Genomic DNA, 27,800 nt, shown 5'->3' with positions numbered 1-27,800 from the left:
CAATGGGAATCAGATTTGGCATGGCCCATGCCTCATGAGTTGGCAAATGGCCAAGCATATCCTCAACCAGACATGCTTTTTATATGTCAATACAACTTTTCCCGTGGTGCAGTTAAGCTATACATGAGGCTGATCTCCGAAAATAAATACTAAATACACTTCTTTGCCTTAGTTTCAGATCTGTAAAAGTAGAACTGATCACCTGAAATGTTTACATAATTCACTGGAGAACTGTGAGAAATGAACTATTTTTGTTAGCATTTTTGAAGATGAAAGGGATATTATTGAAGCATGTACAGTATTCCAAAAAAAAATCACTTATTTCTCAGTTTGTGTTAAAAAAAAAAAAGTTCTGTGGGACTCAATTTTCTTTTAAAATTACCCAAGAACCCAAAAGTACATTAGGAATTTTTGTACTTTTGAAGGTCCATGAAAACCTTTGGAACTTCTAGGGACAAAGCCCCATGTCTGTCAGCAAAAAGGACACCTCCGTTAAGAGAAGATTAGAATTGTGATGAAAACTGATACAAGCCAGAAAATTTTAAAGTTACCGGTGGTGCTTCATTCTAAATGTATGCCACGGATCTCCTGGTTCTCTACAAAGTCTGGATTTTAAAGACAAAGCTGGCTTTTGTCTTCAACCCTCAGGCCTTTTTCAACTAGAGTCATAGTCACACAATTATTTAAACAAATGTATTTGAACTTTCTTAAGATAAAAGACTGATTCTTAGGTTAATGAGTGTTGTAAAATGCTTGTTGTTTGAGCAAGTGGGTTTGCTCCACCTACTGACGTCTGTTCCCGTAAACACCAGACAAGCATCGCAGGTACTGTGAAAATACAAGTCTCGCAGGGGACACTAAGATATTTTTGCTCTTGCTGGCTCATGCTGGCTATTCTCATAAGTCAAGACTGGCCGTCTTTCCTTTAATAAGGGGATATGGTTGGTGTTTAGTCACTAAGTCGTTTCTGACTCTTTCTTGGCCCCATGGACTATAGCCACCAGGCTCCTCTGTCCATGGAATTTCCCAGGCAAGATACTGGAGTGGGTTGCCATTTCCTTCTCCAGGGGGTCTTTCTGACCCAGGGATCAAACCTGCATCTCCTGAATTGGTGGGCAGATTCTTTACCACCAGAATTCAGATTCTGAGCCACCAGAGAAACCCTTAATAAGGGGATACCCTTATTTTAAATGCCCTGAGTTAAGCTGCTTGTAAAAATAGATGGTTGCCAATTTCCATTGCTAAGAAAATCACACCCAAGTATATGAAAAGCAAACAGAGGCAGGGAGCAGGTGATAAAGTAAAAGCAAGTTGGGCAGGTGAAGTTTCAAGGACGTCACAGTCAAGGCGCTCTCCACAGGGGAGAGGGTGAAGAGAACACGGTCTTACCTCCCCTCCCGGGCAACTGCCTCACTGAAAGATGCTTCTTTGTTTACAGCTTGGTGAAGGTCTCCAATAGGATCTATCAGAACAATCTTGTAAATAGCACGAGATCTTCATGATTCTAGTAATAATGTGATTTCATAATGACAACAATCAAGTATCTTAAAAATACACAAAGCAGTGAAACTTGCTCTGTCTGAGCAGCTTTGTTAAAAGTCCCTTAGACCAACAATGAGTCTTACCAGTATGCAGTATATCCATGAAATATTCTTTATACAGCTGTCCTTTCTCCCCATGGGAGATTCTAGATTGGGACTGGGTTGGCAATAGATAGATTTCTTCCTCTTATATTGTGTGTGTGTGCTTAGTCACTCAGTCATGTCCAACCCTTTGCAACCCTATGGACTGTAGCTGGCCAGGCTCCTTTGTCCATGGGGATTCTGTAGGCAAGAATATTGGAATGAGTTACCACGCCCTCCTTCAGGGGATCTTCCCAATCCAGGGATCGAACCTGTGTTTCCTGCGATTCCTGCATTGCAGGTAGATTCTTTAGTGCTAAGCCACCAGGGAAGCCCAGATAGATAGATAGATAAACAGGAAGATAGGTAGACAAACAGGGAAATGATACAACAGGTAGATAGACAGATTTTAATTCCATAAGTGATTCTGATGAGCTCCCCACTGCTTGTCTTAAATGGTAAGTGGCTATATCACTCAACTGCCAGTATAAATTAATTCATGGTTTCTATGTAAGTAGGAGCACAAAATACAAGATACACCTCAGACTTTATTTCAGCCAGGTTATTCCTTTGCCCTCTTATTGAACATGTATCTTCCTTCAGATGCTCCACTGGGAGATGAACTTATGAAGAAGACAGCCCTGTCCTTTGGTGTATGTGGCCTAGTGCAAAGGGTAGACACACAGAAGAGCATCGTAGCACACCCGGCAAGTGTGCGAAGGCGGGGAAGAGTGTTCGTGGCAGTAGAGAAAAGAGAAGACTGATTCTATCCCGAGAAATTGCAGAAGGATCCACAGAGGAGGGGACAGTGGAGTTGGGACTTATTCAATGAGGAGGTGTTTCAAACTGGTGAGGGATGGCCACAATGGGGGGTCCACACAGAAGGATCAACATGTTTAATGATGTGTGTTTTGGGGGTGTACTGAGAAGTACAGGGTGGCCAGACTACACTCTGTGAGAGTGAGGGGGGTGGGGAGAAGAGGCAGGAGGCGGAGCAGGGGGGGCCATGAGTTGGGGGGATATCAGGAATGTAGTGCAGGGGTGACATCACTGGCAAAACCGGGATGGGGATCCCTCAGAGCCTCCAATACTAGATGCTTCATTTGCAAAAAAAACACTCAGAGCTTAACACCCTCTGCCATACTTTTTCAAGTGATGCTCATGACCATATGAGATAATTACATTTAACATTATAAGAGACGATTTTAATGAATTTTGTTGTTTCCACTAAGCGTTCTATATTAAGCTTTGTGTAAAAAGCACCACTTATTAACCAAAATACTCAGAAAAGCAAACTGTTGAATCAGCTCCATGCTTTAATATTTAAGGTCACGGTCAGTTCAAAATGATCTGAAACTCATTTTGGTGTGTGCATGTTTGGAGAGGGGACTCTAAGGTGTCCAGGACCTATTTCTCTATCACTAAAAAGCAGGATGCCTGTGGTGACTGGTGAGTCACATGATACAGCAATCAGGGCATCAGTGTTTAATAGTGGCTCTGACCCAGCCACTTGGCACAGATACACAGCTAAGGATGGTTAAATCGTAGCCGTGCTCTTTGGGGTCTAATAATGTACCTTTTCTATTAGATAAAGCTAGACAAGGGATGTTTAACATCTCTTATTAGTTAAAACCCACATGTAAAGTCTCACCAGAGAACGTTTCTGCTGCTATGGTGAATTGTTACTCAATATTTAATTTGCTAGGGAGACACTGGAGAAGGAAAGAAGCTTCCCAATTAGGACGTCGTCTCTCCACACCGCCTTCTTCTATCAGGTCCGCATACTCCCAAAGGACGGATTACAGAAAGCCAGGACTCAGCTTGCTGAGCTCCTCTCCTGCTGTTGTCTTCCCGAAGCAGTCCTTTGCCTCTTCCGCCCTTCTCTTTCAGCTGTTTCCTCAGAGGTCTCTTCACCTGGCCAGCCTCACAGTCCACCCGGAAACAGATAATTCGCAAGCACAAATCCTCAGCTAGACTGGCCTACTCTTTGTGGGAAGAAAGAGGGAGGTGAGAAAGAAGAAGAGGAGAAGAGAGAGGAAGGGGGTGAAGAGCTGGTTGCTGACTTCTGCAAGGTAGCGATTTTCTATGAATAGATGTCTGAAACAGTCATTCTCATCTGGTTGCCCATTAGAATAGCCTGAGGAGCTTTTAAACAAAGCCCAGTATCCTGACTCCACTCCAGGGATGTGATCGAATTTGCCCAGGGTGGGGCCCAGCGATGGATACACTGTATAAGCTCTCCAGGTGCATCTACTGGATGGCCGCAGTTGAGAACTCTAATTCTTTAACTCTTTGGAGGACACAACAAATGTCCATGGTGTGTTAACTACCGTCAAGATGCTTAAAGACTGGGAAGAAAAGCCTGAAATGGGAGGGGGGCTCCTCTCAGAGAGGCCGCCAAGAGGTACAAAACTGTGCGGGGAGTTCTTCTGTGCTGCAAGGAAAGGCAGGGCCTCGAGACCTACGGGAAGACACACTGAAGGTGGGATGTGTGCTGGGCCTTGAAACAAGAGCTGGGTTTTCGTCAGGTTCTCTCTCCTCATCCCCACAGCCACACCACAGTCTAGACCCTTCTCAACGGATTTCATTTCCAGGGGGTTTCCTTTCCTGCTTGTCCCCCGTCTGTCCTTCCCAGGGTTATGCCTTGAAATCATCAGTCCTGTCTCACCACTGTTGTTGTCAGTCTCTCAGTCGTGTCCAGCTCTTTGCAGCCCCTTTGACTGCAGCACGCCAGGCTTCCCTGTCCTTCGCCATCTCCCGCTGTTTCACCATGACTCTGCCCAAAACTTACTGGTAGAATAAAAGCCAAGCCACAGGTTTTTCCTGCTAGGCCTGAGGCCCCCTTATGAACTTCACAGCACTCGTTCCAACCCAAGCATTTTATCTATTCCTTCTTAAATTCTGCTTTCTCTGCTAGAATGAATTTCCATGACGACAAGCTCTGTTTCATTCGTTCGTACCCACACCGACTGGCACAGGGCCTGGCATAGAGTGAGTGACCAGGAAATATTTCCTGGATGTAAGGAAATAAGAGTGACTGAGGAACTTCCCTGGCAGTCTAGTGGCCAAGACTCCACCGTCCAATGCGTGGGGTGTGGGTTCAATCCCTGGTCGGGCAACTAAGGTCCCACATGCCACAGGGGCATGGGCCATAATTAGAAAGCAAAACAAAAACAAAAAGTGACTGAATATGAGGAGGAAAGGCTAGTCAAGGTGGGGAGAACAAGGGTAAGAAAAGGGAACACGCACGCGTGTTTGTGTCTGCAGAAGAGAGAGTAGGACAGCCCAAGGGGAGCAGAGCGTACTCTGGAAATAAGCAAATCACGTATAGTCAGGTCCCCATAGCGACAGATGTCAAGGCTTGAACTTCATACCTGTTAAGGTGTAAAAACTGCCCGAGGACTGAATGATCCAGGGCTAAAAAAGAAAATGTTTCTAAAGCACAAAAAGTAATGAGGCATAATTTTAGTTACTGTATATAATCAGAAGATTAAGTATTTGGAAAAAAATTGGCTTATGTGAGGAAATTCAAACTAATTTTGGGGAGATAGATAACTGGATGTTAGAGAATTATCTTCAATTAAGCTATTGTTCAGAGCTACTTATCAAAACATTGCAAATACTTTAATCAAACAGTATATCAAACAGTATACTAATCTCTTTGAAACTATGGCTTCTCTTGACATATATGTTAAAATTTAAATAAAGGAGAGTATTATTTCTCAGCACGTTTTTTCAAATCTTAGAGTGGCTCACAGGGAAGTACAGAATTTGAAAAGAATTAATGTGATGTAAGATCTCGTTGTTCACAGGTGTAAAAAGAGATGTAACCACGACTATTCTGTGACCTTCTCTCTAACCACTATTTCACGGAAAGAAAATGAAAGGGTCGAATTCTCCAGTTGTCCAGAATAATGTCTCTGCACTTAATTTAAATACCACTTAAAAATTCTTTCATGTTTCTTTTCATAATTTCTGTTAATGATCCTAAGATTATCACATTCTTCAAGCGAAATTTTTGAATACCTTTTTCATAGTGGTAACAAATCTCACAGGTGGACTCTATCAAAAAGCATTCTATTTTACAAATTGTCATAACTGTATGAATGTTTATGAAAAAAAAACACTTCAATTATCTTTTTCTTACCCATGTACTGACTTTTAGAGAAGGGAATGGCAACCCATTCCAATATTCTTGTCTGGAGAATTCCACGGACAGAGGAGCCTGGCAGACTACAGTCCATGGGGTTGCAAGAGTTGGACATGACTGAGTGATTAACACACACACACACACACACACACACACACACACTGACTTCTACCAAATAAAGTGCATGGATAGAAGATCATCTCTGACCTTGGTATTTAAAGAAGAATTTCCTTTTGGAAAAATTGCTCTGGACTTATTAAATGATGGGCCTTCTCAGGCGGTGCAGTGGTAAAGAATCCACCTGCCAATCCAGGAGATGCAGAAGATTCAGGTTCAATCCCTGGGTCGGGAAGATTCCCTGGATCAGGAAATGGCAACTCAATCCAGTATTCTTGCCTGGAGAATTCCATAGACAGAGGAGCCTGGCAGGCTACAGGCCATGGGGTCACAAAGAGCTGGACTCTAAGCACACACAATTAAATGACATTTGACTTATTTTTAAAATATTTATCATGTGCATACTGCATCCCAGATATTGTCCTTGATGCTATGGAAGATACAAAATGAAGAATTCTCACTCTCAAAACAAAGTAACAGCATGAATACCGCTGGGTTGAATTTTGCTAATGTAAAAAAGGGTTGGACTTGAGTTTATAAATCACCTATTTATTGAGTGAGCTCTTACTTAGTCTGTTTCCTCACATATAACTTGGGGAAAATAACATTAACTTACAACTGGATTGCAAGAATTAATGATATCAGTTCAGTTCAGTCACTCAGCCGTGTCTGACTCTTTGCGACCCCATGGACTGCAGCACGCCAGGCTTCCCTGTCCATCGCCAACTCCCGGAGCTTGCTCAAACTCATGTCCATCAAGTCGGTGATGCCATCCAACCATCCCACCCTCTGTCATCCCCTTTTCCTCCTGCCTTCAATCTTTTCCAGCATCAGGGTCTTTTCCAAAGAATCAGTTCTTCGCATCAAGTGCCCAAAGTATTGGAGTTTCAGCTTCAGCATCAGTTCTTCCAATGAATATTCAGGACTGATTTCCTTTAGGATGGACTGGTTTGATCTCCTTGAAGTCCAAGGGACTCTCAAGCATCTTCTCTAACACCACAGTTCAAATTAATGATACAATCTATAAAAAATAAGTAAATTGGTGCCTACAATATAATAGGCATTTTAAAAAAGTAAGTTCTCTTCCTTTGAGGACATTTGACATTGAGTTAAATAGGATTTGCCTTTGTTATATATGTTCTTGATACCTGACTTACAAAGCAGACCTCTGAAATTAACTTTTTACATATAAAATCTGTCATCAATCTTCAATAATTCATGTGAAATGTTAGTTTGGATAAATAAAATCTGCACATTGCTTCTAATCTCATAGATGTAATTGAATCCCACTCATTTCCAAAGCAGGTTTGAGTCCCAGCTCCCTTCCCTTCCCTATTTCATCTGATGGTGATGTTAACAAGCAGAGAAGTGCCCCAAAGCCTAGAAACAAGGAACAAGAAGAGAAATCCTGGACAGAGCTGACACAAATATTTAATTTCTAAAGAATCAAGCACCAATATTTATACAAGTAAATAGTTTGCTAGTTCCTTCAAATGACTTCTATATTGGGAAACAGGAAGTTGAGAAGAATTCAGTTAAGAATAAGATGATAAAGGACAGCAAAAATGAGAATGAAGGAACTTTAACAATGATCCTCAAATCTGGGTTATACACTTTGTAACTAGGCATCCCCAGGAAAACCTATAGTTAATACAACTGAGACATGCTGCCATTGGTATCCATCTTGGGAATTCACAATGTATATTCGCACAGGCTAGAATTTACATGTCCATTCTATTAGCACGTTTAAAAATCTGTTTAACACTGTTAAACTCAGAAATTCCCCAAACTGTCCAAATACTAAATTCTGTTTCTGCACGTGGTTGTGAGCACAGGAAGGGGAAGGGGTGAGACTTGATTAATATTCTGTGGAATTAATATGCAATGGCATATAATTCAGAAAATGTTAGATTATTGATTTCTTCTGTCTGCCACAAAAATGCATCCTTGCTGGTTCTTTATGTCTTTTCTTCACCCAAGAAAACCATTTGATGAGAATTCCTATTTTATCTTATGGATATAGAAATATTAGAATTTGTTTTGCCTTTGGAAAGATGAGTGGTTGCAAAGGAAACAAACTCTCAGAACTAATATCAGTGATCTGAAAGCAAAAAAAAACAAAAAACTAAAACAAAACCCAAAACTTTGTTTTAGAAACAAAGACTTTCTTCTGCTTCTGCCAAGACACTGTTAAGCCAAGTCTGCCAGTTCATTCTCGAGAGGCCAAAGTTATTGTACAATTAGAGTTAAAAACTACTAAAATGACTCTTTTAGGGTACTTTTATGTTTTAACACAAATCTATTTTTCCATTTGGCATTTTTGTTTTAAAGGACAGGAATTTCTATAATAATATTGGCATTTTGCAAACAGATGTTCCAAAGAGCAGATTACTTATATTTTAATCTCTCCCTTAGAAATAAGTCTTTATATGAATCCTGGGTGCTCTTAGAGATATTTATTTGATAAACTATGAAATGCTACAGTAGCACCATAAATCACAATAAATTCAAAGGAAAATGCTATAATTATAAGTCTTATAGCTAATAAAATGTTCAATCAGATGGTAAAGAATCTGCCTGCAATGCAGAAGACCCAGCTTCAATCCTTGGGTTGGGAAGATCCCCTGCAGAAGGGAACGGCCACTCACTCCAGTATTCTTGCCTGGAAAATTCCATGGACCGGGGAGCCTGAAGGGCTATGGTTCATGGGGTAGCAAAGAATAGGACACGACTAAGCAACTAACATTTATATAAGGAGGATTTCAGAGAATAAGAATGAATTTCTTTTTTAATTAAAAAAGAAATATGTTCTAATTTTTATTGTTTGTCCCCCTACATCAAGGTTGATAATCAAAGAATCCACTCACAAGTACATATATAAAGTATATATTATATTGTGCTGTGCTGTGCTTAGTCACTCAGTTGTGTTTCACTCTTTGTGACCCCATGGACTGTAGCTTGCCAAGTTCCTCTGTCCATGAGGATTTTCCAGGCAAGAATACTGGAGTGGGTTGCCATGCCCTCCTTCAGAGGATGTTCCCAACTCAGCGATCAAACTCAGGTCTCCCACACTGCAGACAGATTCTTTACCATCTGAGCCACTAGGGAAGCCCAAGAATACTGGAGTTGGTAAGCCTCACCCTTCTCCAGGGGATCTTCCCAACCCAGGAATTGAACCAGGGCCTCCTGCACTGCAGAGCTACCAGGGAAGCACATATATTACATTCAGTTCAGTTCAGTTCAGTCGCTCAGTTGTGTCCGACTCTTTGTGACCCCATGAATCGCAGCACGCCAGGCCTCCCTGTCCATCACCAACTCCCGGAATTCACTCAAACTCATGTCCATTGAGTCAGTGATGCCATCCAGCCATCTCATCCTCTGTCATCCCCTTCCCCTCCTGCACCCAATCCCTCCCAGCATCAGAGTCTTTTCCAATGAGTCAACTCTTCACATGAGGTGGCCAAATATGCAAATATATGCATATATAATATGCAGCTATATATATGATGTAACATTGTATTTCTAAAAAGTGTCATGGTTAACACAATTATAAATACTAAGACAAGACATCATTAAAGCAGGGGATTAGAGGGGAAATTTTTAATTGCACCTGATAGTTTTCAAACAGCCAAATGTCCTAGAAAGCATTCATCTTAAAACAAATTAATTCACACAAATATTTGCTCCATTAGGTAACCATTCTCCTGTATTACCTTCTTCACTTCTTCAGGAACTTAGTGATAACAGGCTGAGTGTGAAGGTAAATTCTCCTACGAAAGTTTTGAACCAGTTAGAAATGAAATGTCTTTGTGCCTACATTTTCTTATATAACAGCCTGGCCTTTACCTAAATTATTTCAGCGCTTAGGGGCATGTTTCTCTGGGCCTGGTCTTATCTCCATCTGTGTTGAAAAGATTTTCAAGAAGCATTTGAAAATCTCCTTTTTCTCTACTATACCACAGGGTGGGTGGAGAAAAAACAGGAAAGCATTAGTTGCTGTCTGGTTCATTGGGCTGAATTAAACAAAGCATATGCAAAATAGAAAAGATTTTAAATTGGCAGTAAAAAACAAGCAAACAAATAATCCTGCAATATCTCAAATCCATGCTTAGTAAGGAATTATGTATGTGTGTATGTGTATATATATACCTTTTACTGTATTAAAAAGTCATCATAAATAGTTACTAAGACTAGTGGGTCACACAGAGGTGTTTCAAAGGCAACAGTTTCAAGATGGAACTCATTATTTTTCCCTTAAAATTCCTCTTGTGTTCCTACAGTACAGGACTATGGCTTAGGTTCTCAAAACTAGAATCCTCAGAAGTTTTCTCATTTGCCTGCCCTATCCACTTATCATGCTCTACTGATCTGTACCCAGGCCACCCCTCAATCCCACCCCCATGGCACCACCCACATCAATTTCCAATCACACTCTTGGAACAGCCACCCAACTGGCCTCTGCTATAGCTGCCACCTTTCCACACCACCACTGCACTGCTAGAGCCATCCTGCTGCTGCTGCTGCTAAGTCGCTTCAGTCGTGTCCGACTCTGTGCAACCCCAGAGACGGCAGCCCACCAGGCTCCCCCGTCGCTGGGATTCTCCAGGCAAGAACACTGGAGTGGGTTGCCATTTCCTTCTTCTACTAGAGCATATATTTGTTCATCAAGCAGCCCTGCTTCAGTTTCTCTGATGGTTCTTTCAACAGTCAACATGTATTCAACACTGCCATAATTCAGCCATTGTAACAAAAGCTTTACACATATTATCTTATTTCTCTTCATGACAATCCTATGAGATGGATACAATTATCACTGGCACTTACAGATGAGAAAATCAATGCATACAGAATTTATATAGCTTGTTCATGGTCACTGGGAGAGCAGACGGCAGAACCAACATCCATCTCAGATTATCAGATGCTCTTGATGGCTCCATTATAAACCTTCCTTCAGTCTGGTTCCCAAACAACTCTCCGGTCTTTTTTGCAAGGAGATCATAGACTATGAACCTCTCACATTCAGGGATTGTACATCAAGGATCATAAGCCCTCCAGCCACTGGCTAGGATGTAAGATGAGGGCTTAGGGCTGTCAGAACTGCTACCTGCCCTCCAAATGAGTGTGCCTCTTTCAATACACATGGTTACAGAAATATCTTGATTCCAAGCAAGAAAAAATTAGTTCACACATGCTGCAGAACTTCTTATACCACTCTGCCGCTGTAGAATGAAGAATCAGATTTCAAGCCATTGCTTTTCAGAGGTTAATCACACACGACTAACCAACTTTGCCTCAGCATCTCTCTCCACAACTAATTCACTCATGACAGTCATTTGATGAAGGCCAGGCAGAGAGGAAGCCAAGGGACACAAGTGCGGCGACAGAGCAATGGGGACTGAAGATGTGATCATAGGTTTGTTTTTATAAAAACGACCATCCATCTGAGTTATTAGAGAATTTACACGAAGAGATAGTCATATGAAAAGGAAAAAAAGAAGAAAAGGTTACATATTGTTAAGCCTGCCTTGACATATTCCACATACACTGTTTGATAAATATTTTATTGTTATTCCAGGAAAAGCTTTTAAAGGAATGTATAAGCCAGCAATTATGGGGAAGGGATGTCTCCTTCTCAGAGATAGTAGGAATGTCAGTTCTTGCTTCTAAAGAGAGGGTGAACACACTCACCCCTGGCAAACTTGCTGAAATGAACATATATTCATTGAAAGAGCCAGAAGTCCCAGGCAGCCATCCTTTCTTATTTGTTAATAATAGAAAAAACACACAAATAGCTCTAATGCAGCCTCTGTGTGATCTGAATAAATAAGAGGCACTCAGCTCATGTGTAGTAATCGTTGTGCTTTTTTTTCTAACAATTATCCAAATCCCAACACAGAAAGCCTTTCTGGAAGAAAGCCTGACTCCTTAGAGCTGATGGTCCAATCGGCAGGACTGGTGCTCAGCTCTTAACTGCTGGCCTCTGTTATCAGGGCCTGAACCCATCTCTGATGGGAAAAATTTAGGCAGACAACATCATTATTTTGTTTAAATTAAATGGGAGAAATTGCAGTACTCCAAGTTAATTGGGTGTTTTGGTATGATGTTAAAGATATTTTGAGGGTTTTTCCTTTTTGGCCACTTACCAGTACCATCTCAAATGCCTTCCTTATAGTCAATACAATGTATTGAAAGGGGGTGTGTGTGTGTGTCTGTGTGTGTGAGAGAGAGAGAGAGAGAGAGAAATAAATGTTTACATTGCCCTCCTATAAGACAGGCTGCTTACATCATCATGAAATTACCATGAAAAGTGATCGGTAGCAGCCAATTCACCATTATAAGAAAGATGTTATTTCTGAAATATTTTTAAAATGTCACTTAAAATCCTGTTATTCCACTTATAGGTATACATATCCAAATCTGAGATTCCACCTAAAATTTGAAATGATATAGAGATTGCTGCTTTAAAAGCCACTTGACACAGTGCCTAAATATTCTTAAACATGTCAGGAGCAGAGGTGTTTTATGAATGGCATTTAAAACCATAATCAAGTATAAAATTGTGACAACACTTATCCCCCTAAGCTATGGTTAGCCAAAAAGTAAATCATAACCTTTAGCATTTTTTTAAACCTACAAAAAGTCTGCTACAGTAGTTTCTTTCTTTTTCTTAAATGGCCTTTAAATAAATATATGAGTCAGTTAAAAGCATTTGCTTGAATTAAAGTGATAATTCTGCCAGGACATCAGTGTAATTAATTGTGGGTGGCAGGAGTTTTAAATGAGGTGAAATTAGGGATTTTGGTTTGTTTATTTATTTTTTACTCACCCTCCTGCTGTAACTAGAAAAGCTTTTGGTTGATCTTGAAATTGTGCCTTGTCATGGAATATCATATCTACATGCTTTTATGATAAGCACTATGGCAAATTTTTTTCATGATCAAGATGGGGGAAGAATGCATATGCATCAACCCAGGCTCTTCCTCCCTACTACTACTACTACTATTACTACTACTACTATACACACAGGCACACACACACACACACATACACACACACACGCACACACACACACATATGCACACACACATACACACACACACACCCTAATATGTGTGTGTTTCACAACCCTCAATGTTCATCCCAACGTAGTGTCCCAATTTATTTCAATGCTTTCCATGTCAAATACAAAATTATTTTAGTTACAGAGTTTGACTCCTGGTAAGTGATTTCACAAAAGACCTCAAAACACTCTGTCTTCAAAATTTTTGCTTGCCTGCAATACCTGCGCCAAGCCCTGAAACAGCTACATTTCATAAACAAACATGTTTTCCAAAAAATGGGGGGGGTCTTACTGTGTACAATGTGTTTTACATGATGTATTATTCTCTTAGCAGAGCTGACTGCATCTCAGGAGCTATAGGCATTGCTGTAAAACAGACACCAGCAGAGGAACTGAACTAATACCCTTCAGGAGGCAGAGGATCCATAACACAGTTGGGAGAATTCTGCTTTAAGTGTCAGCAACCCTGAAATAGGAAGTAATCCCATAGTGTGTATCATCTAAAAGTTCAATATAGCCAAGGCAAGAGAAAAAGTTCTGCCTGAGAAGCAGTTTTATGCTAATCATTTGACTGGCATTAGAATACTTCTGTAGTCACGCATGTCTAGCTGTCAAGTAAAGATGTTAAAAACCAACACATTATTAAAAGGTGCGTGATTGGCCCCTAATGTCTGTACACTGAAACTAAAACATCGGACGATCCTGAGACATTTCCTACACTGCATCTAACATGAAGACTAAGCATCGGACACAAGAATTCGTCTGCTGTGACACTCTACATCTTGTAACGGTGAAAAAACGTTTTTGTTCAGCTCATTAACACCATCTACCTTTTGCCCCCACCTCCTGCCCTTAGCACTAGTTTTATCATTCACTACATGCCCTTTTCACCCACTGTTCTGAGCACAAAAGAATCAAACAGCACACAAGCCTGCAGCCGAAATAACAGTGCAGTCTTCCAAAAGGTGAATGTGGAATTACAATCCGCGTTCCCAATTCCTGAACTTGCAAGCAAACACTAATTGCCTTGTGGACAATGCAGCAGGGTTAACCCATTGTATAGCTCCCGGTCCTGAACCTTTCAGGGCAGAATAAGACCAACAAACAGGCAAACCTTCCGCCGCAAGGGATGGAGACAGCAAACGAGCCCCAGAGGCTGTGAAGAAGGACATGCTTGCTTTACCTACCGGCATTGTCCATGTCTCAGGAGTGACGAGTTCTGGAGCCTGGCAGCTAGGAAGCCCGGCTCCTCTCCTGGCTAACGAAGCACCCTGCCCTTCTGCTGATTATCAGTCCTTGCTGGCACACAGAGCATACTTCATGCACTGTCTGCAGGAGACACCGCCAGGAAATTTATATCTCCAAGGATGACAAACAGCCATTAGCTCCATTACGGGCTGATTAAGAGAGACTGAGCCTATCAAGTGGGTACTTGAATCCACTGGGGTTTTCACCTCTGTTCCAAGCAAGGGAGGGAAAAAAAAAAACACTGCAATGTGGAGTGTATTGCACATTTCCGAAAAGCAGCGCACATGCTGCGCAGAGCACAGTGCTTTTCCAAAAGATGCCAGAGCAAACACGAACAGAAAGAGGCACAGATAACTAAAAGGTAGAAAGAAATCTTTTTTAAAAAATGCAATAAATTATCCTTCGTTGGGGACTAATCTAAACATGGTCCAGCCTTTATTACTGACATCACGGGATGACTGGGCAACTTTTCCATTTAGAATCTTAAAGTTTATTTTCAGTTATTGTTGTTGCTGTTGGGGGTGGGCAAGGAACAGCAGATCCAGCATTCTAAAATAAAGGCCATCTGTAATATTTCTGCTCTACATACATACTAATAAGGTAAGTATTTTCATTTCATTTTGGTTATGTTTTCATCATGACTCGTGTTCCTGTTTCTGGTCAGAATTTCTGCCCACCTGTGTTAACACAGAAATTCAAAGGGATCTCCCTAAACGTCACTAATAACACAAAAAATAATTGTCAAAAGATGCCAGGGGAATCCTATAGTCTGTTACAATCTGTAGCCATCAAAGTAACAGAAATTTGAGGATCAAGAAAAATGCATTTACTAACACAAGAAAGTCCATCGCACTCCTTTTCTTTAATTTGGCTATATAAAGATGACCCTCAAAGCCACCAGACACTGTACTGCTTCCACCCGGGTCAGGGCATAAAGATGAGCAGAGTGTTGAAGCAATCATGCGCCATGCCCTGAGGCTGTTATACTAGAATCTGGGGAGAGCACAATTCTGTTTACTGCATTTTCTCAGCTATAGGAAAAAAAATAGAATGGCCTCATTTAACCTATGAAACAATGTATAGTAAGGCTCTACAGGTTTTTTATTTTCACAAGTTTTAAAAAAGCAGTTGGAGTGTTAGCAAACCCCCTGCATTGTTAAATTTTAAAAAGCAATTCATTTAATGCCACTAGAATTCCAAGCAACAAACAAGTTGCAAATTATTTGCAATCTGGGCTTCTCTTTCAACAGTTTCTAAGTATTTTTGTTTTTAATGTCACCAAACTTAGAGATTTGAGGTTTCTGTACTGTTTAGGTGATATACTTCATTTGTGATAGAACATATATTTTCCTCAAAGAAAAGCTGCATTTCTCAGTGATTTTGCCCTGAGATTTTTATCCCCATTATTTTAATTCTGTCACAGTAATTGGAGGGTATATCACTAGATTAATTTCAGAAAATCATTCTTCATATGTTTTTGAAAATTGCTTTGATCCCAAGAGACTCAAATCACTGTGGCTTCCATAACTCATCTACCTGCCCTGATTAAGACTGTCAACTACGCAGAATGAGTGTTGTCTGTAGGAAATCTAGGGCAAGCTAATCCTTAAAAAAAGAAGAGTTAGGGAAATACAAAAGCTAAATCAGAGAGACGGTATATTATGAAGTTTGAGATTTTGGTAAGGAATAGCTCTATTCGGCATGGATGCTGACTGATAGGAATATATTCATATTAACTTTCAGGCTTCCCTGGTGGCCCAGTGGTAAAGAATCCACCTGCAATGCAAAAGATGTGGGTTCAGTTCCTTGGTCAGGAATATCCTCTGGAGAAGGAAATGGCAACCCACTCCAGCATTCTTGCCTGGAGAATCCCATGAACAGAGGAGCCTGGTGGGCTAGAGTACTTAGGGTCGCAAAAGTCAGACACAACTTAGCAACTAAACAACAAACATATGATCTTTGCACAGAGTTCAATGTGTGAGTCGATTATTTTTATTAATACAATGAGTCCCTAAAGTACAAACAGACTGTGCCCTTGAAGTTTGTTTTAGAAAACAGACTCACATAGGAAACAAACTTATGGTTACCAAAGGGGAAAGTGGGAGGAGGGATTAATTAGGAGTTTGGAATTAACAGATACACAGCCCTATATAAAACAGATAACCAACAAGGACCTACTACATAGTACAGGGAACTCTGCCAAATATTTCATAATAATCTATATGAGAAAAGAATCTGAAAAAGGATATATATATACACATATATGTATGCATATACATACATACATATATGGACTTCCCTGGTGGCTCAGTGGTAAAGAATCTGCCTGTCAATGCAGGAGACAAGGGTTCTAACTCTAGGTCAGGAAGATGCCCTGCAGAAGAAAATGGCACCCCACTCCAGTATTCTTGCCTGGGAAATCTCCTGGACAGAGGAGCCTGGAGGGCCACAGTCCATGGGGTCACAAAAGAGTGGGAGACAGCAACAAAACCGCAACAGTGTACAAATATATATGTATGTGTAACTGAAACACTTTGCTATATACCTGACACTAGCATAACACTATACATCAACTACACTTGATTGAAAAATAATTTTTTTAAAAAGTTTGTTATGTTGGTTATTTGAAAAACACTTTTTCTCGTAAACACTGATTAGGTTCTAAGAACAGACTATTAAACTCTGTTTAGCTCATGATGTGGTTTACATAAGATCCCACAATCTCTTATACACAAGGATAAGTCCAGAAAGTTCTGAAAATCTTAACTTTTTTTAAAGTTTGGCTCCAAAATGCATTGGGGGGTCACAATTGACTTGGCTATTTAAAAATGTTACAAGTCCCACTTAGAGTGAATAACATATTTTGCTTCAGAAAATTTAATTTTACAAGTATGGGAGTCTGTCCAGACACTGCTGGGGTGATATATAACATATAACATGTATTATATGCATTCTCCTACCTTTTTAAAATGTAAAAAATTTTAATTTGGAAACACACCTGATTCCAAGGGTTTCAGATGAGGAACTATGGTCCTTCAGTACATTTCTGCAATTTAAAATAGTAGAAAATAACCTTTTCTACTATTTTATTCCAGGATCATCTTCCTTATTTAAGAGCTCACAATCTCCCTTCCTCACCTGCTAAGTGCTTGATCCTCTCTCACTCCTGATGTTGTAAGAGATAAAAAAGGGACAGGCAACATAGAAAGATGTCAAGAAATAATGAAACTAATGTTGGGTGACTGTTAAGAATCAGGCCCATAGGGAAGTCTGAGGGAATACACGTGTACATATGGCTGAGTCTCTTTGCTGTCCACCAGAAACCATCACAACATTGTTAATCAGCTATACTCCAATATAAAATAAAAATTTAAAACCAAAACCAAACCAAACCAAAACACCAAACAGGCCATTTAAAAACTGCACAGATTGCTAAGGACTCATCAGCTTTTACCCCTGCTCTTGCTCTCAGTACCACAACTGCCCTGACCCAGAATCAGAAGAAGCCAACCTAACAATGGAAAAGCACGGTGAATGAAACATTTCCCTCAAGCTCCAGAGAGAACCCAGTCACTCCACCGATTTAATTCAGACCCACAAATAATATGCTCTGGTTGGGAAACGCCTGAATACAAAGCAGGCCCTTTCTAATGGTCCCGAAGATACTGTATGGCATAGCAGCAGCATTAAAAAGAGTAGTGCTGTACATCAGGTTTTAAAATAGATTTAGTTCCTGTTTTTATTAACTGTCCCATTATCTCTATTCCTCATCTTTCTTAGAATCAGACTCATTTGTTTGAGGCCAGTGGTAATTTGGAATATCTGCATCTAAAAAAAAAAAAGAAAAAAAAAAAACCCACCCTCCTTGCTCTCCCACTTGCAGAAAGAAGGCTACAGCCTACCTGCAGGGTTTTCTAAGAACCGTTTGCCTGAGGTGGGTTGTGAGATGTTTGTGACTCCAGGCCTGTACAGCCGAGGTCACAAGAGCAAGGCCACCAGCGGTGTCCAGCACCTTCAAATGTATCGTCAGGCACCTGGTGATCACCTGGCTAGTATCACATCTTTGTCAAAAAAACAGAACAAGCTTCCCTGGTGGCTCAGTGGTAAAGAATCCACCTGCCAAAGCTGGAGACATGAGTTCGATCCCTGACCTGGGAAGATCCCACATGCCGTGGAACAACTAAGCCGGTGAGCCACAACCATTGAGCCCACACTCTAGAGCTCATGCAGCACAACTCCTGAGCTGGTGCTCTAGAGTCAGAGCTCCACAGCAAGGAAAGCCACTGCAAAGAGAAGCTGTGCACCACAGCTAGAGAAAAGCCTGGCAGCAACGAAGACCCAGCACAGCCAAAAATAAATAAATACAATTATTTTAAAACAAAACTCTATTAACATCTCTCCCTTTCAATTTCAAAGCTGTCTTGGCTTCCCAGAGAAGTTCTCCTTATTTGACATTATTTCTTCACCTGTCACCCAGTTTTATTGAGATATCACTGATATAGCACTTGGTTTAAGATGTACAGCATAATGCTGTGCTGTGCTTAGTCACTCAGTCGTGTCCAACTCTTTGCAACCCCATGGACTGTAGCCCACGAGGCTCCTCTGTCCATGGGGATTCTCCAGGCAAGAATACTGGAGTGGGTTGCCTTGCCCTCCTCCAGGGGATCTTCCTAACTCAGAGATCAGACCCAGGTCTCCCGCATTACAGGCAAGTTCTTTACCATCTGAGCCACCAGGGAAACCCACAGCATAATGACCTACACATATTGCAAAAGGATTTTCACAATAAGTTTAACACCCATAATCTCATATAGATACAAAAGAAAAAAATGTTTTTGTTTTTTTTTCCCCTGTGATAAGAACTTGTGATCCACTCTCTTACAACTTTCAAATACACCACACAGCCAGGTTAATTTATAGTCACCAGAGTGTACTTTACCTCCCAGGATTTATCTTATAACTGAAAGTTTGTACCTTTCATATTGTTTCATATTATTTCTCAACTTTCCTAGCAGGTGCTTTCATGTGCTTGGGGACATAGGGAAGAAATGGTGGCAACCGCACTCTACTTTTTCTGACAGGAATCTGAGCCCAGGTGTACCAAGAGCTGTTCAAATGAAGACTGTGCAGAACTAGAAGCAGGAAGTCTTTTCCAGGAGGTGTAATAACTCCAGAACCATAGGCTACAAATATGGCTTGGCTTTCAGGACTAATTGGGTTCCTTCTCTAAAAAGTTAAACTCTTTTCCTTAGAACAGAAGAATTAGAGAATAAGTTGCCCAGGTCGTAATGCTGCTTGGCTCAGCAGATCTCTGGGAGACCCTGGTCAGCCTGTCATCTCTTGATTCATCCAAAGAAAGAAGTATTGAAATATAACTACCAATTAGGAAATAGTCAAGCTTGCTTCCAGTCCCTACTGGAAATCTGTTCTGAAAAGATTCTTGCCACTGCTCTGACAAGAACAGCTGTGGGACACAGATAGTTTTGATGAATACATTGCTTGGATTTATAACTCTCCTAAGTACTAAACCCAATCCCTGAACTATTAAAAAAAAAAGTTCATAGGATGAAGTTCTGCAACAGATATTATTTCCAGGAAGATTTGGGCAGAAAAACATTAGACATTTATCAAATGTTACATTATCTGGATTTTAGGACAATATTTACTTGACACACCTATGTTTTTTATTATTCCTAACCATTCTCATTTAGAGATTTCTCTTCTACTGTAAGGTGAGAGTATGGGGAGGGGTCTTCTGAATTACTGTTAACTTTTGCTTCTCTTTCCTTATACGTGACCCTTAGATTATGACTTCCATTCACACAGACTTTAAGAACATCTTAATGCAGAGGACAGGGAACTTTTCAACAAACTTAGAACTCAGCTGGCATCTAGACCTTGATGAGCTATTGCTGTTGTTGTTCAGTTGCTAAGTCATGTCCAACTCTTTGCAACCCCATGGACTGCAGCACACCAGGCTTCCTGTCCTTCACTGTCCCCTGGAGTTTGCTCAAACTCATGTCTGTTGAGTTGGTGATGCCATCCAATCATCTCATTCTCTGTTGCTCCCTTCTCCTGCTGCCATCAATCTTTCCCAGCATCTGGTCTTCTCCAATGAGTCGGCTCTTCACATCAGATGGCCTAAGTATTGGCGCTTCAGCTTCAGCATTAGTCTATCCAATGAATATTCAGGGTTGATGAGCTATAACCACCAGATAGTCTTCTGACAGGTTTGGACTTTTGGTTCAGAACACCAAAGACATAGTAATGTGACAAAACGTTAAATAGGTAAGTCACAGCTGGGCTGGAGAACCTATATAACCATTTCCATGAATTAGAAAGGAGTGGAAAGTTCAAAGCACTGACTCAGCTTCCACTGAGCCGTGCTGTGCTCAAGGGGCAAAAGCAGGGGCTCCAGCCCAGGCACTTGGCTCCTGTGTGGTGATGGATTAAAAAGAGCTCCACTTCAGAAAGGAGGCGTCAGAGTCAGGCTCTGCTTGAAAAGGGCTCCTTGACTCAAGAAAGGAAGTTTAAAAATGGCTGTTGACTTATTTCCAGAAGCCAAGACTTTATAAAGCCTCGGTGGGTGGAGGGAGGATAAACCTCACAAGAAAGAACAAAATAAGCTTCATGCTGTCTCCCACAATATGAGATCTGCAATATCCCCTCAAAATAGAGCAGGTGCCCCCAAAGTCATTGGGAAGACTTGACTCTAGACTAGAGGACCAGAGGAACAAGGTGGAGGCAACTTCACATCATAACACTATTAGAGAGGAAAAGAGTTGAAATCAAAACCAAAGAGGCAAATGATTTTTTAAAAAGACCTTCCACTCGAATTCATAAGCTGAATTCCAAATATTTGGAATTCCAAAAATCCAAAATTTGACAAAGTGAGTAAATAAAATAACCAATAAAACATGAATATTAATAATATCAATGCCATGGAAGTCTCATAAAGATTTTTTAATGACTATGTTTATCAAAGAGACAGTGGAGGGATGACTTCTATAAAAAAAAAGGAAAAGGAAAAGAAAACAGGTGGCTATGGGACAATAATAGATGGATATGGAAAATAACTTACAGGAAATCTTGGAAATGAAAGAGAGTCATGACCCTCAGACCAACAGAGACTTCTTATCATCAATGACAGATGCCAGAAGACAAGAGGCTGAAAGAAAATAAATGTCAACCTTGAATTGTATATCCAGCTTTACTACTGCTCATGACTAAAACATTGATACATTCACTGATACAGACACAGAAACTAAAAATTACTAAAGGATACAATTTGTGAGATGAAAAGTCAACCCAGAGAGAAGGAACAGAATGAAAAAAAATAATAATGAGTAAGAAACTGATAAGATGCATTTGGATATTTAAATAACTATTGGTTATGAAATAGTAATTTTATAATTCACAAAACATCTGCAAAAAAGAAGCCAAACAGGATAAACATAACAAAATAGGGGGAGATGTTCCATGAGACCTTAAAGTGTGAAAGGAAAAGAGAAACAGTGACTAACTTTAGATTTAAATTTTAAATTGTTAGATAAATTTTTAGCTATATATGTTTTGTAAAAATTAGGAACAACCACTAAAAGAACAGAAATAGTTTGGTTACTTAGAGCAAATTTCTAAAATCAACTGAACTGCACGCTGGGGAGGTACAAAGTGATCCCACTGTTTTGAGGGAAGAAAATACCAAAATGTCTATTAACACTGATTTTTGTATAAAAGAGAAAAAGGTATAATGATATTTAATATACAGATTTTCTTGGCACTTTCACTTTTCCGTACGTCAGACTTGAAACATACTGTAAACAGTTCTATATAAAGTTGATCCAAATTTAGGAAACCATTTTCTTAATTTGGTTTTAAAAGCTTTCAAATGAATTTTAGTGGATTTTTAACTCATTTGCTGAAATGTAATTGTGCAACACATACTGATTAGTTTTCAAGAATAACCAATGACAACAGGGGAGAAAGTCACTTACTAGTGAATTTCAACCAAGAGCTCCACATGAAAAGTTGATGGGACTGAACTATGATTTAACAAGCTCAGTCAACGATGCAGTTTTTCAACTCAGATATCTTTTTCAATTCTGATTGCCATTAAAGCCAGGTATCACAATAAACTCATTGAGAATCAAATAGTGGACTTGCTATTTCTTGAAGTATTAAACCAAGAATTAAAAAAAAAAAAAAACAATCCACACTCAATCACTGCCTTCATTAAAAATAAATAATTTTGTCCATAGGACTTTTGTCTTATTAATAAATTTTTATTATTTCTGAAATATTGGTGATTTCACCTTGATTCTGGCCTTTAAAATGTTTTGTTTTTATGCTACATAATATACATGATATATCAATATTAGTATAGTAGGCAAAAAAATGTGTGTGTTAGTCGCTCAGTCATGTTCAACTCTTGGCGACCTCACGGACTGTAGCCCATCCATGGAGTTCCCCAGGCAAGAATACCGGGGAGTGGACTAACTGCCATTTCCTCCTCCAAGAAATTTTCCTGACCCAGGCAGGGATCAAATCCGGGTCTGCACTGCAGGCAGATTCTTTACCATCTGAGCCACCAGGCAACAAACATAACTTCTCCATTAGTAAGCACACATACATTGAGAAAACATGCTAATTTCTTTCTGATTTAGATTACTATAGCACCCTGATTGTCAGGCATCTGCAGCACAGACTCCGCCCATGCCTTTACTCTCCTATCAATCACTGGATCACTTTTCTTACTTCATTCAAGGAATTACATCCTTCTCACCTTGTGTATAAAACTTTCCCTAACAACCTAGGAGCACATGAAACTTGTGGCACTCTACTTTTGCAGATCACCATACAAAATATAATACTATTTGGCTTGTTTATACATGGACTGCAAGGAGATCCAACCATCCTTTCTGAAGGAGATCAGTCCTGGGTGTTCTTTGGAAGGAACGATGCTAAAGCTGAAACTCTAGTAATTTGGCCACCTCGTGCGAAGAGTTGACTCATTGGAAAAGACTCTGATGCCGGGAGGGATTGGGGGCAGGAGGAAAAGGGGACGACAGAGGATGAGATGGCTGGATGGCATCACTGACTCAATGGACATGAGTTTGAGTGAACTCCAGGAGTTGGTGATGGACAGGGAGGCCTGGTGTGCTGCAATTCATAGGGTCGCAAAGAGTTGGACACGACTGAGCGACTGAACTGAATTGAACTGATACTAATATTTTACTTAATTCATTTTTAATTCATTATAAGTAAAGATACCGAATATAGTTCCATGTACTATACAACAGGTCCCTGTTGGTTATCTGCTTTATATATAGTGGTATGCATCAGTTAATCCCATGCTCCTAATTTATCCCTCCCTTTCCCATTTCACCTTTGGTAACCGTAAGTGTGTTGTCTATGAAAAATTTCTTTTAAGGTTACAGGTTTATGTCTCAATTTGCCTAATAAAATGTTTAAAGCTAATCTTTTGTGCCTCACCAAAAAAGAAATCTCTTAGTCTTCAATAATACTCAATAGTGTTGATATGAAAATAAGAATGGTAGAATTTCTGCCTGAAAAGAGACATATGAGCCTGTCTATAAATTCCAGGAGAGAGCTGCATTTAAAAATTATTTCTGAAGGGAGACTATCTTATAAATCTATTAAGTTATAGCAGAATGATATATGCTTACCATTATCCAGATCGATGTATTTATCACTTTAAGTATTTTTAAAAATAGTTTTCAGGAACTTTCCACCTACTTTATTATGGCCAATTCTCAAAAAAAAAAAAAAAAAAAAATCACTGAATCAGCTGCAATACAACCAGGTCATTGGAATGTAGAGGAAGGCATCTGTCTGATTGGTACTGAGCAGTTGGCAAAAGACAGCTCCTGACTCCATCCATCAGCCAAAAGGGTGGCTTAAAGGGCAGTTACTAATGCTTATGGATGAGTTGACTGTTATAAAAACAAGCAAACAAAGGAAAAAACTGACTCAGAATCTGCTCCAGCAATATACAGCCTCAAGTTCTCCCCACGATTCATCACTTAGCCAAAAACATGATGAGTGCCCCCTTCAACTAGAGAGCAAGTTCTCTTCAACTAACAGATGGCTGGCAGGTGCTGGCAGGTGGCTGACTGGAGGCAGCCTGCCACCCAAACTCACAGAGATGGTTGTCTTTGTCAGACTTGCAGAAAGGGTCAGACTACTGTTTTCTTAGACGAGCAATCAAGGGCTGTCAACCAACAGTCTAATCAAATCTGGCCCACTAACGTGATCATTTGGCCAGATCAAACCCCAGAATCTTAAGATGAGTCACATGTTCTCAGTTTGCCAAAGTCTCCACCACTCCCTATTGTCTTACACTGAGCTGCATACACCTTTGTGAACTGCCTGGCTCTTGAAAGCATCTGTATCTAAGCCAGCAGAATGGATTCATGACCTCTCAAATTCTTTCCTGAATCGTAGTTTTGTAAAGAAAGGGTGGGATATTTCAGCTACCTGTACAGCTTGGAGACTTGGAAATGTTTAGGCTGGATCTTAATAAGCTGTTCCTACAGGCTGGACAGGAAACATCACTTTGCAACCAAAAAGTGTTCCTTCATGGGATACCTCTCTGGGACTCTTACAACAAAGTGCTTTGGGCTCTAAGTGACTTAAATTAAATGGCTAACATTTCTTTAGTGATAAGGTGTTTCTCAACTTGCATTCAGTTCAGTCGCTCAGTCGTGTCCGACTCTGCGACCCCATGAATCACAGCACGTCAGGCCTCCCTATCCATCACCAACTCCCGGAGTTCACTCAAACTCATGTCCATCGAGTCAGTGATGCCATCCAACCATCTCATCCTCTGTCATCCCCTTTTCCTCCTGCCCGCAGTCCCTCCCAGCATCAGGGTCTTTTCCAGTGAGTCAACTCTTCGCATGAGGTGGCCAGAGTACTGGAGTTTCAGCTTCAGCATCAGTCCTTCCAGTGAACACCCAGGACTGATCTCCTTTAGGATGGACTGGTTGGATCTCCTTGCAGTCCAAGGGACTCTCAAGAGAAGTCCAACACAACAGTTCAAAAACATCAATTTTTCGTCGCTCAGCTTTCTTCACAGTCCAACTCTCACATCCATATATGACCACTGGAAAAACCATAGCCTTGACTAGACAGACCTTTTAATTCCTTATTAAACATGTACTGATTACATCTACTGCAAGACACAGTCCACTAAAGGAGGGATCTGGTCATTCTTCCTCATAGCTCTGAAAATAGTACTATATGCTGCGCAATTACCTTTAGAATGAATACGTGACCAGATACATGATGGATAGAAACAAATACTGTGGTCCAGGCACATTCATTTCACTAATAGAAGAATCCCACCATGCCTCAAAAGCACTGGTCACTTTTTTTTCACTCAATCATCAAATTCTGCCTAATCTCTCTAAAGGGCCCAACAAAAATTTGGTCACCTCCTTCAAAAGTACACTTTGGCATCTATTAGTAAAAAGTTGATAAGTAGTGATATGTACTTAGTCTTCAGATCAATTGGGGCAATGATTCTTTTTCTCTATGCTCCTTCTATCTTCTCATCCAGGCCCTCATTGACAAGAGCAGCAGATGACCTGGGTTTTTCATATCAACCCAGGACACCTAGAGCAAAGTGCTGAGTACACAAGGTGGTATCAATAAATAGCTGGCTGATTTAACTGGGGACTAAGTTCTCTGACTTTTCCCACTAACATGATTGTTCTAAGGGAATGAGGGATAAGATCCCATCTAAGTTTAATTACTAGGGACTAATCTCATGTGCTTACTACTTAACCCACTAAACCTGGCACAGAGAAGAGTGAGAAACACTAGCCATCTAAACAATTCTAGAAGGACTCATTAGGACCACAGGAAACATCTAGCTGCAATCTTTGAGGTTTGGAAGGCTGAGTGATTCCTCCAAGTTAGTTAGAAAAGTTTCTGGGAGCCATGGGATTAAAAAAAAAAAAAAAGCAAGACAAGGAAAGGCACTGGATAACAATCAGGGTTTAGCCAGGTTCTGAAAGAACACTACGGAAATGGGCCGAGACAGGGAGCCCATGTGGTTGTTCTTAGAAAAGAAACTAGCCATCCTATGACTGCTTGCTCTACCTGATTCATGGTGCTGCTTTCAACTTGCTCCCTCCATTGTCTTTTCATCTGTATTAGCTTCCTGTTGCCACTGTAATAAATCACCACAAATTTAGTGGCTTCTAATAACCTAAATTTATACATACAGTTCTGGGGGTCAGAAGTGTGAAATAAGGTTTTATGTGGCTGAAATTAAAGTGATGACTTGACTGGTCTTCTGGAGGCTCCAGGGGAGAAAGCACTCCTTGCCTCTTCCTTGGCTTGTGGCTGTATCACTCTAATCTTTATTTCTGCTGTCACATTGCCTTCTCCATGCCTGATACTTTTGCCGTCCTATTATGAGGATCCTTGTGATTACACTGAGCTCAACTGAATAATCCAGGATAATTTCCTCAACTCAAGATCCTTAACTTAATCATGACTGCAAAGTCCCCATTGAGACTCAGGAGACCTGGGTTCAAATTAAATTAGTTAAGTTTGATGATGAGTAGACTCTCTTACTACTTCTGCTTTATTGACTATGCCAAAACCTTTGACTGTGTGGATCACAACAAACTGTGGGAAATTCTGAAAGAGATGGGAATACCAGACCACCTTACCTACCTCCTGAGAAACCTGTATGCAGGTCAAGAACCAACAGTTGGAACTGGACATGGAACAACAGACTGGTTCCAAATCAGGAAAGGGGTACATCAAGGCTGTATATTGTTACCCTGCTTATTTAACTTATATGCAGAGTACATCATGAGAAATGCCATGCTGGATGAAGTACAAGCTGGAATCAAGATTGCTGGGAGAAATATCAATAACCTCAGATACACAGATGGCACCACCCTTATGGCAGAAAGCTAAGAAGAGCTAAAGAGCCTCTTGATGAAAGTGAAAGAGGAGAGTGAAAAAGTTGGTTTAAAACTCAACATGCAAAAAACAAAGATTATGGTATCTGGTCCCATCACTTCATGGCAAATAGATGGGGAAACAATGGAAACAGTGAGAGACTTTATTTCTCTGGGCTCCAAAATCACTGCAGATGGTGGCTGCAGCCACGAAATTAAAAGACACTTGCTTCCTGGAAGAAAAGCTATGACCAACCTAGACAGCATTTTAAAAAGCAGAGACATTACTTTGCCAACAAAAGTCTATCTAGTCAAAGCCATAGTTTTTCCAGTAGTCATGTATGGCGTGAGAGTTGGACTATAAAAAAAGTTGAATGCCAAAGAATTGATGTTTTTAAACTGTGGTGTTGGAGAAGTCTCTTGAGAGTCGCTTGGACTCCAAGGAGATCAAACCAGTCAACCCTAAAGGAAATCAGTCCTGAATGTTCATTGGAAGGTCTGATGCTAAAGTTGAAAACTCCAATATGCCACCTGATGTGAAGAACTGACTCACTGGAAAAGACTCTGACGCTGGGAAAGATTGAAGATAGGAGGAAAAGGGGACAACAGAGGATGAGATGGTTGGATGGCACCAACTCAATGGACATGAGTTTGAGCAAGCT

The 27,800-nt window shown here is 40.5% G+C and overlaps 1 protein-coding gene across 5 annotated transcripts in view; it reads right to left on the bottom strand.

Moving 5' to 3' along the window:
* The window catches only part of PHACTR2 (phosphatase and actin regulator 2), a 297,881-nt gene that overhangs the window by 206,822 nt on the left and 63,259 nt on the right, over positions 1-27,800 (bottom strand). The window contains exon 1 of one of the 5 annotated variants that reach the window (XM_059889922.1): positions 14,137-25,239. The exons of the other annotated variants lie outside the window; for them this stretch is intronic. Within the exon in view, the coding sequence (XP_059745905.1) occupies positions 14,137-14,149 (13 nt within the window). The 5' untranslated portion in view covers positions 14,150-25,239. Of the gene's footprint in view, positions 1-14,136; positions 25,240-27,800 lie in introns of those variants that run through there. 5 annotated transcript variants of the gene reach the window in all.

Source organism: Bos taurus, chromosome 9, assembly GCF_002263795.3.
Source record: "Bos taurus isolate L1 Dominette 01449 registration number 42190680 breed Hereford chromosome 9, ARS-UCD2.0, whole genome shotgun sequence".
Classification (NCBI taxonomy): Eukaryota; Metazoa; Chordata; class Mammalia; order Artiodactyla; family Bovidae; genus Bos; species Bos taurus.
Note: the sequence above shows the minus strand (reverse complement) of the source record. Positions and strands in the feature narration are given on the sequence as shown.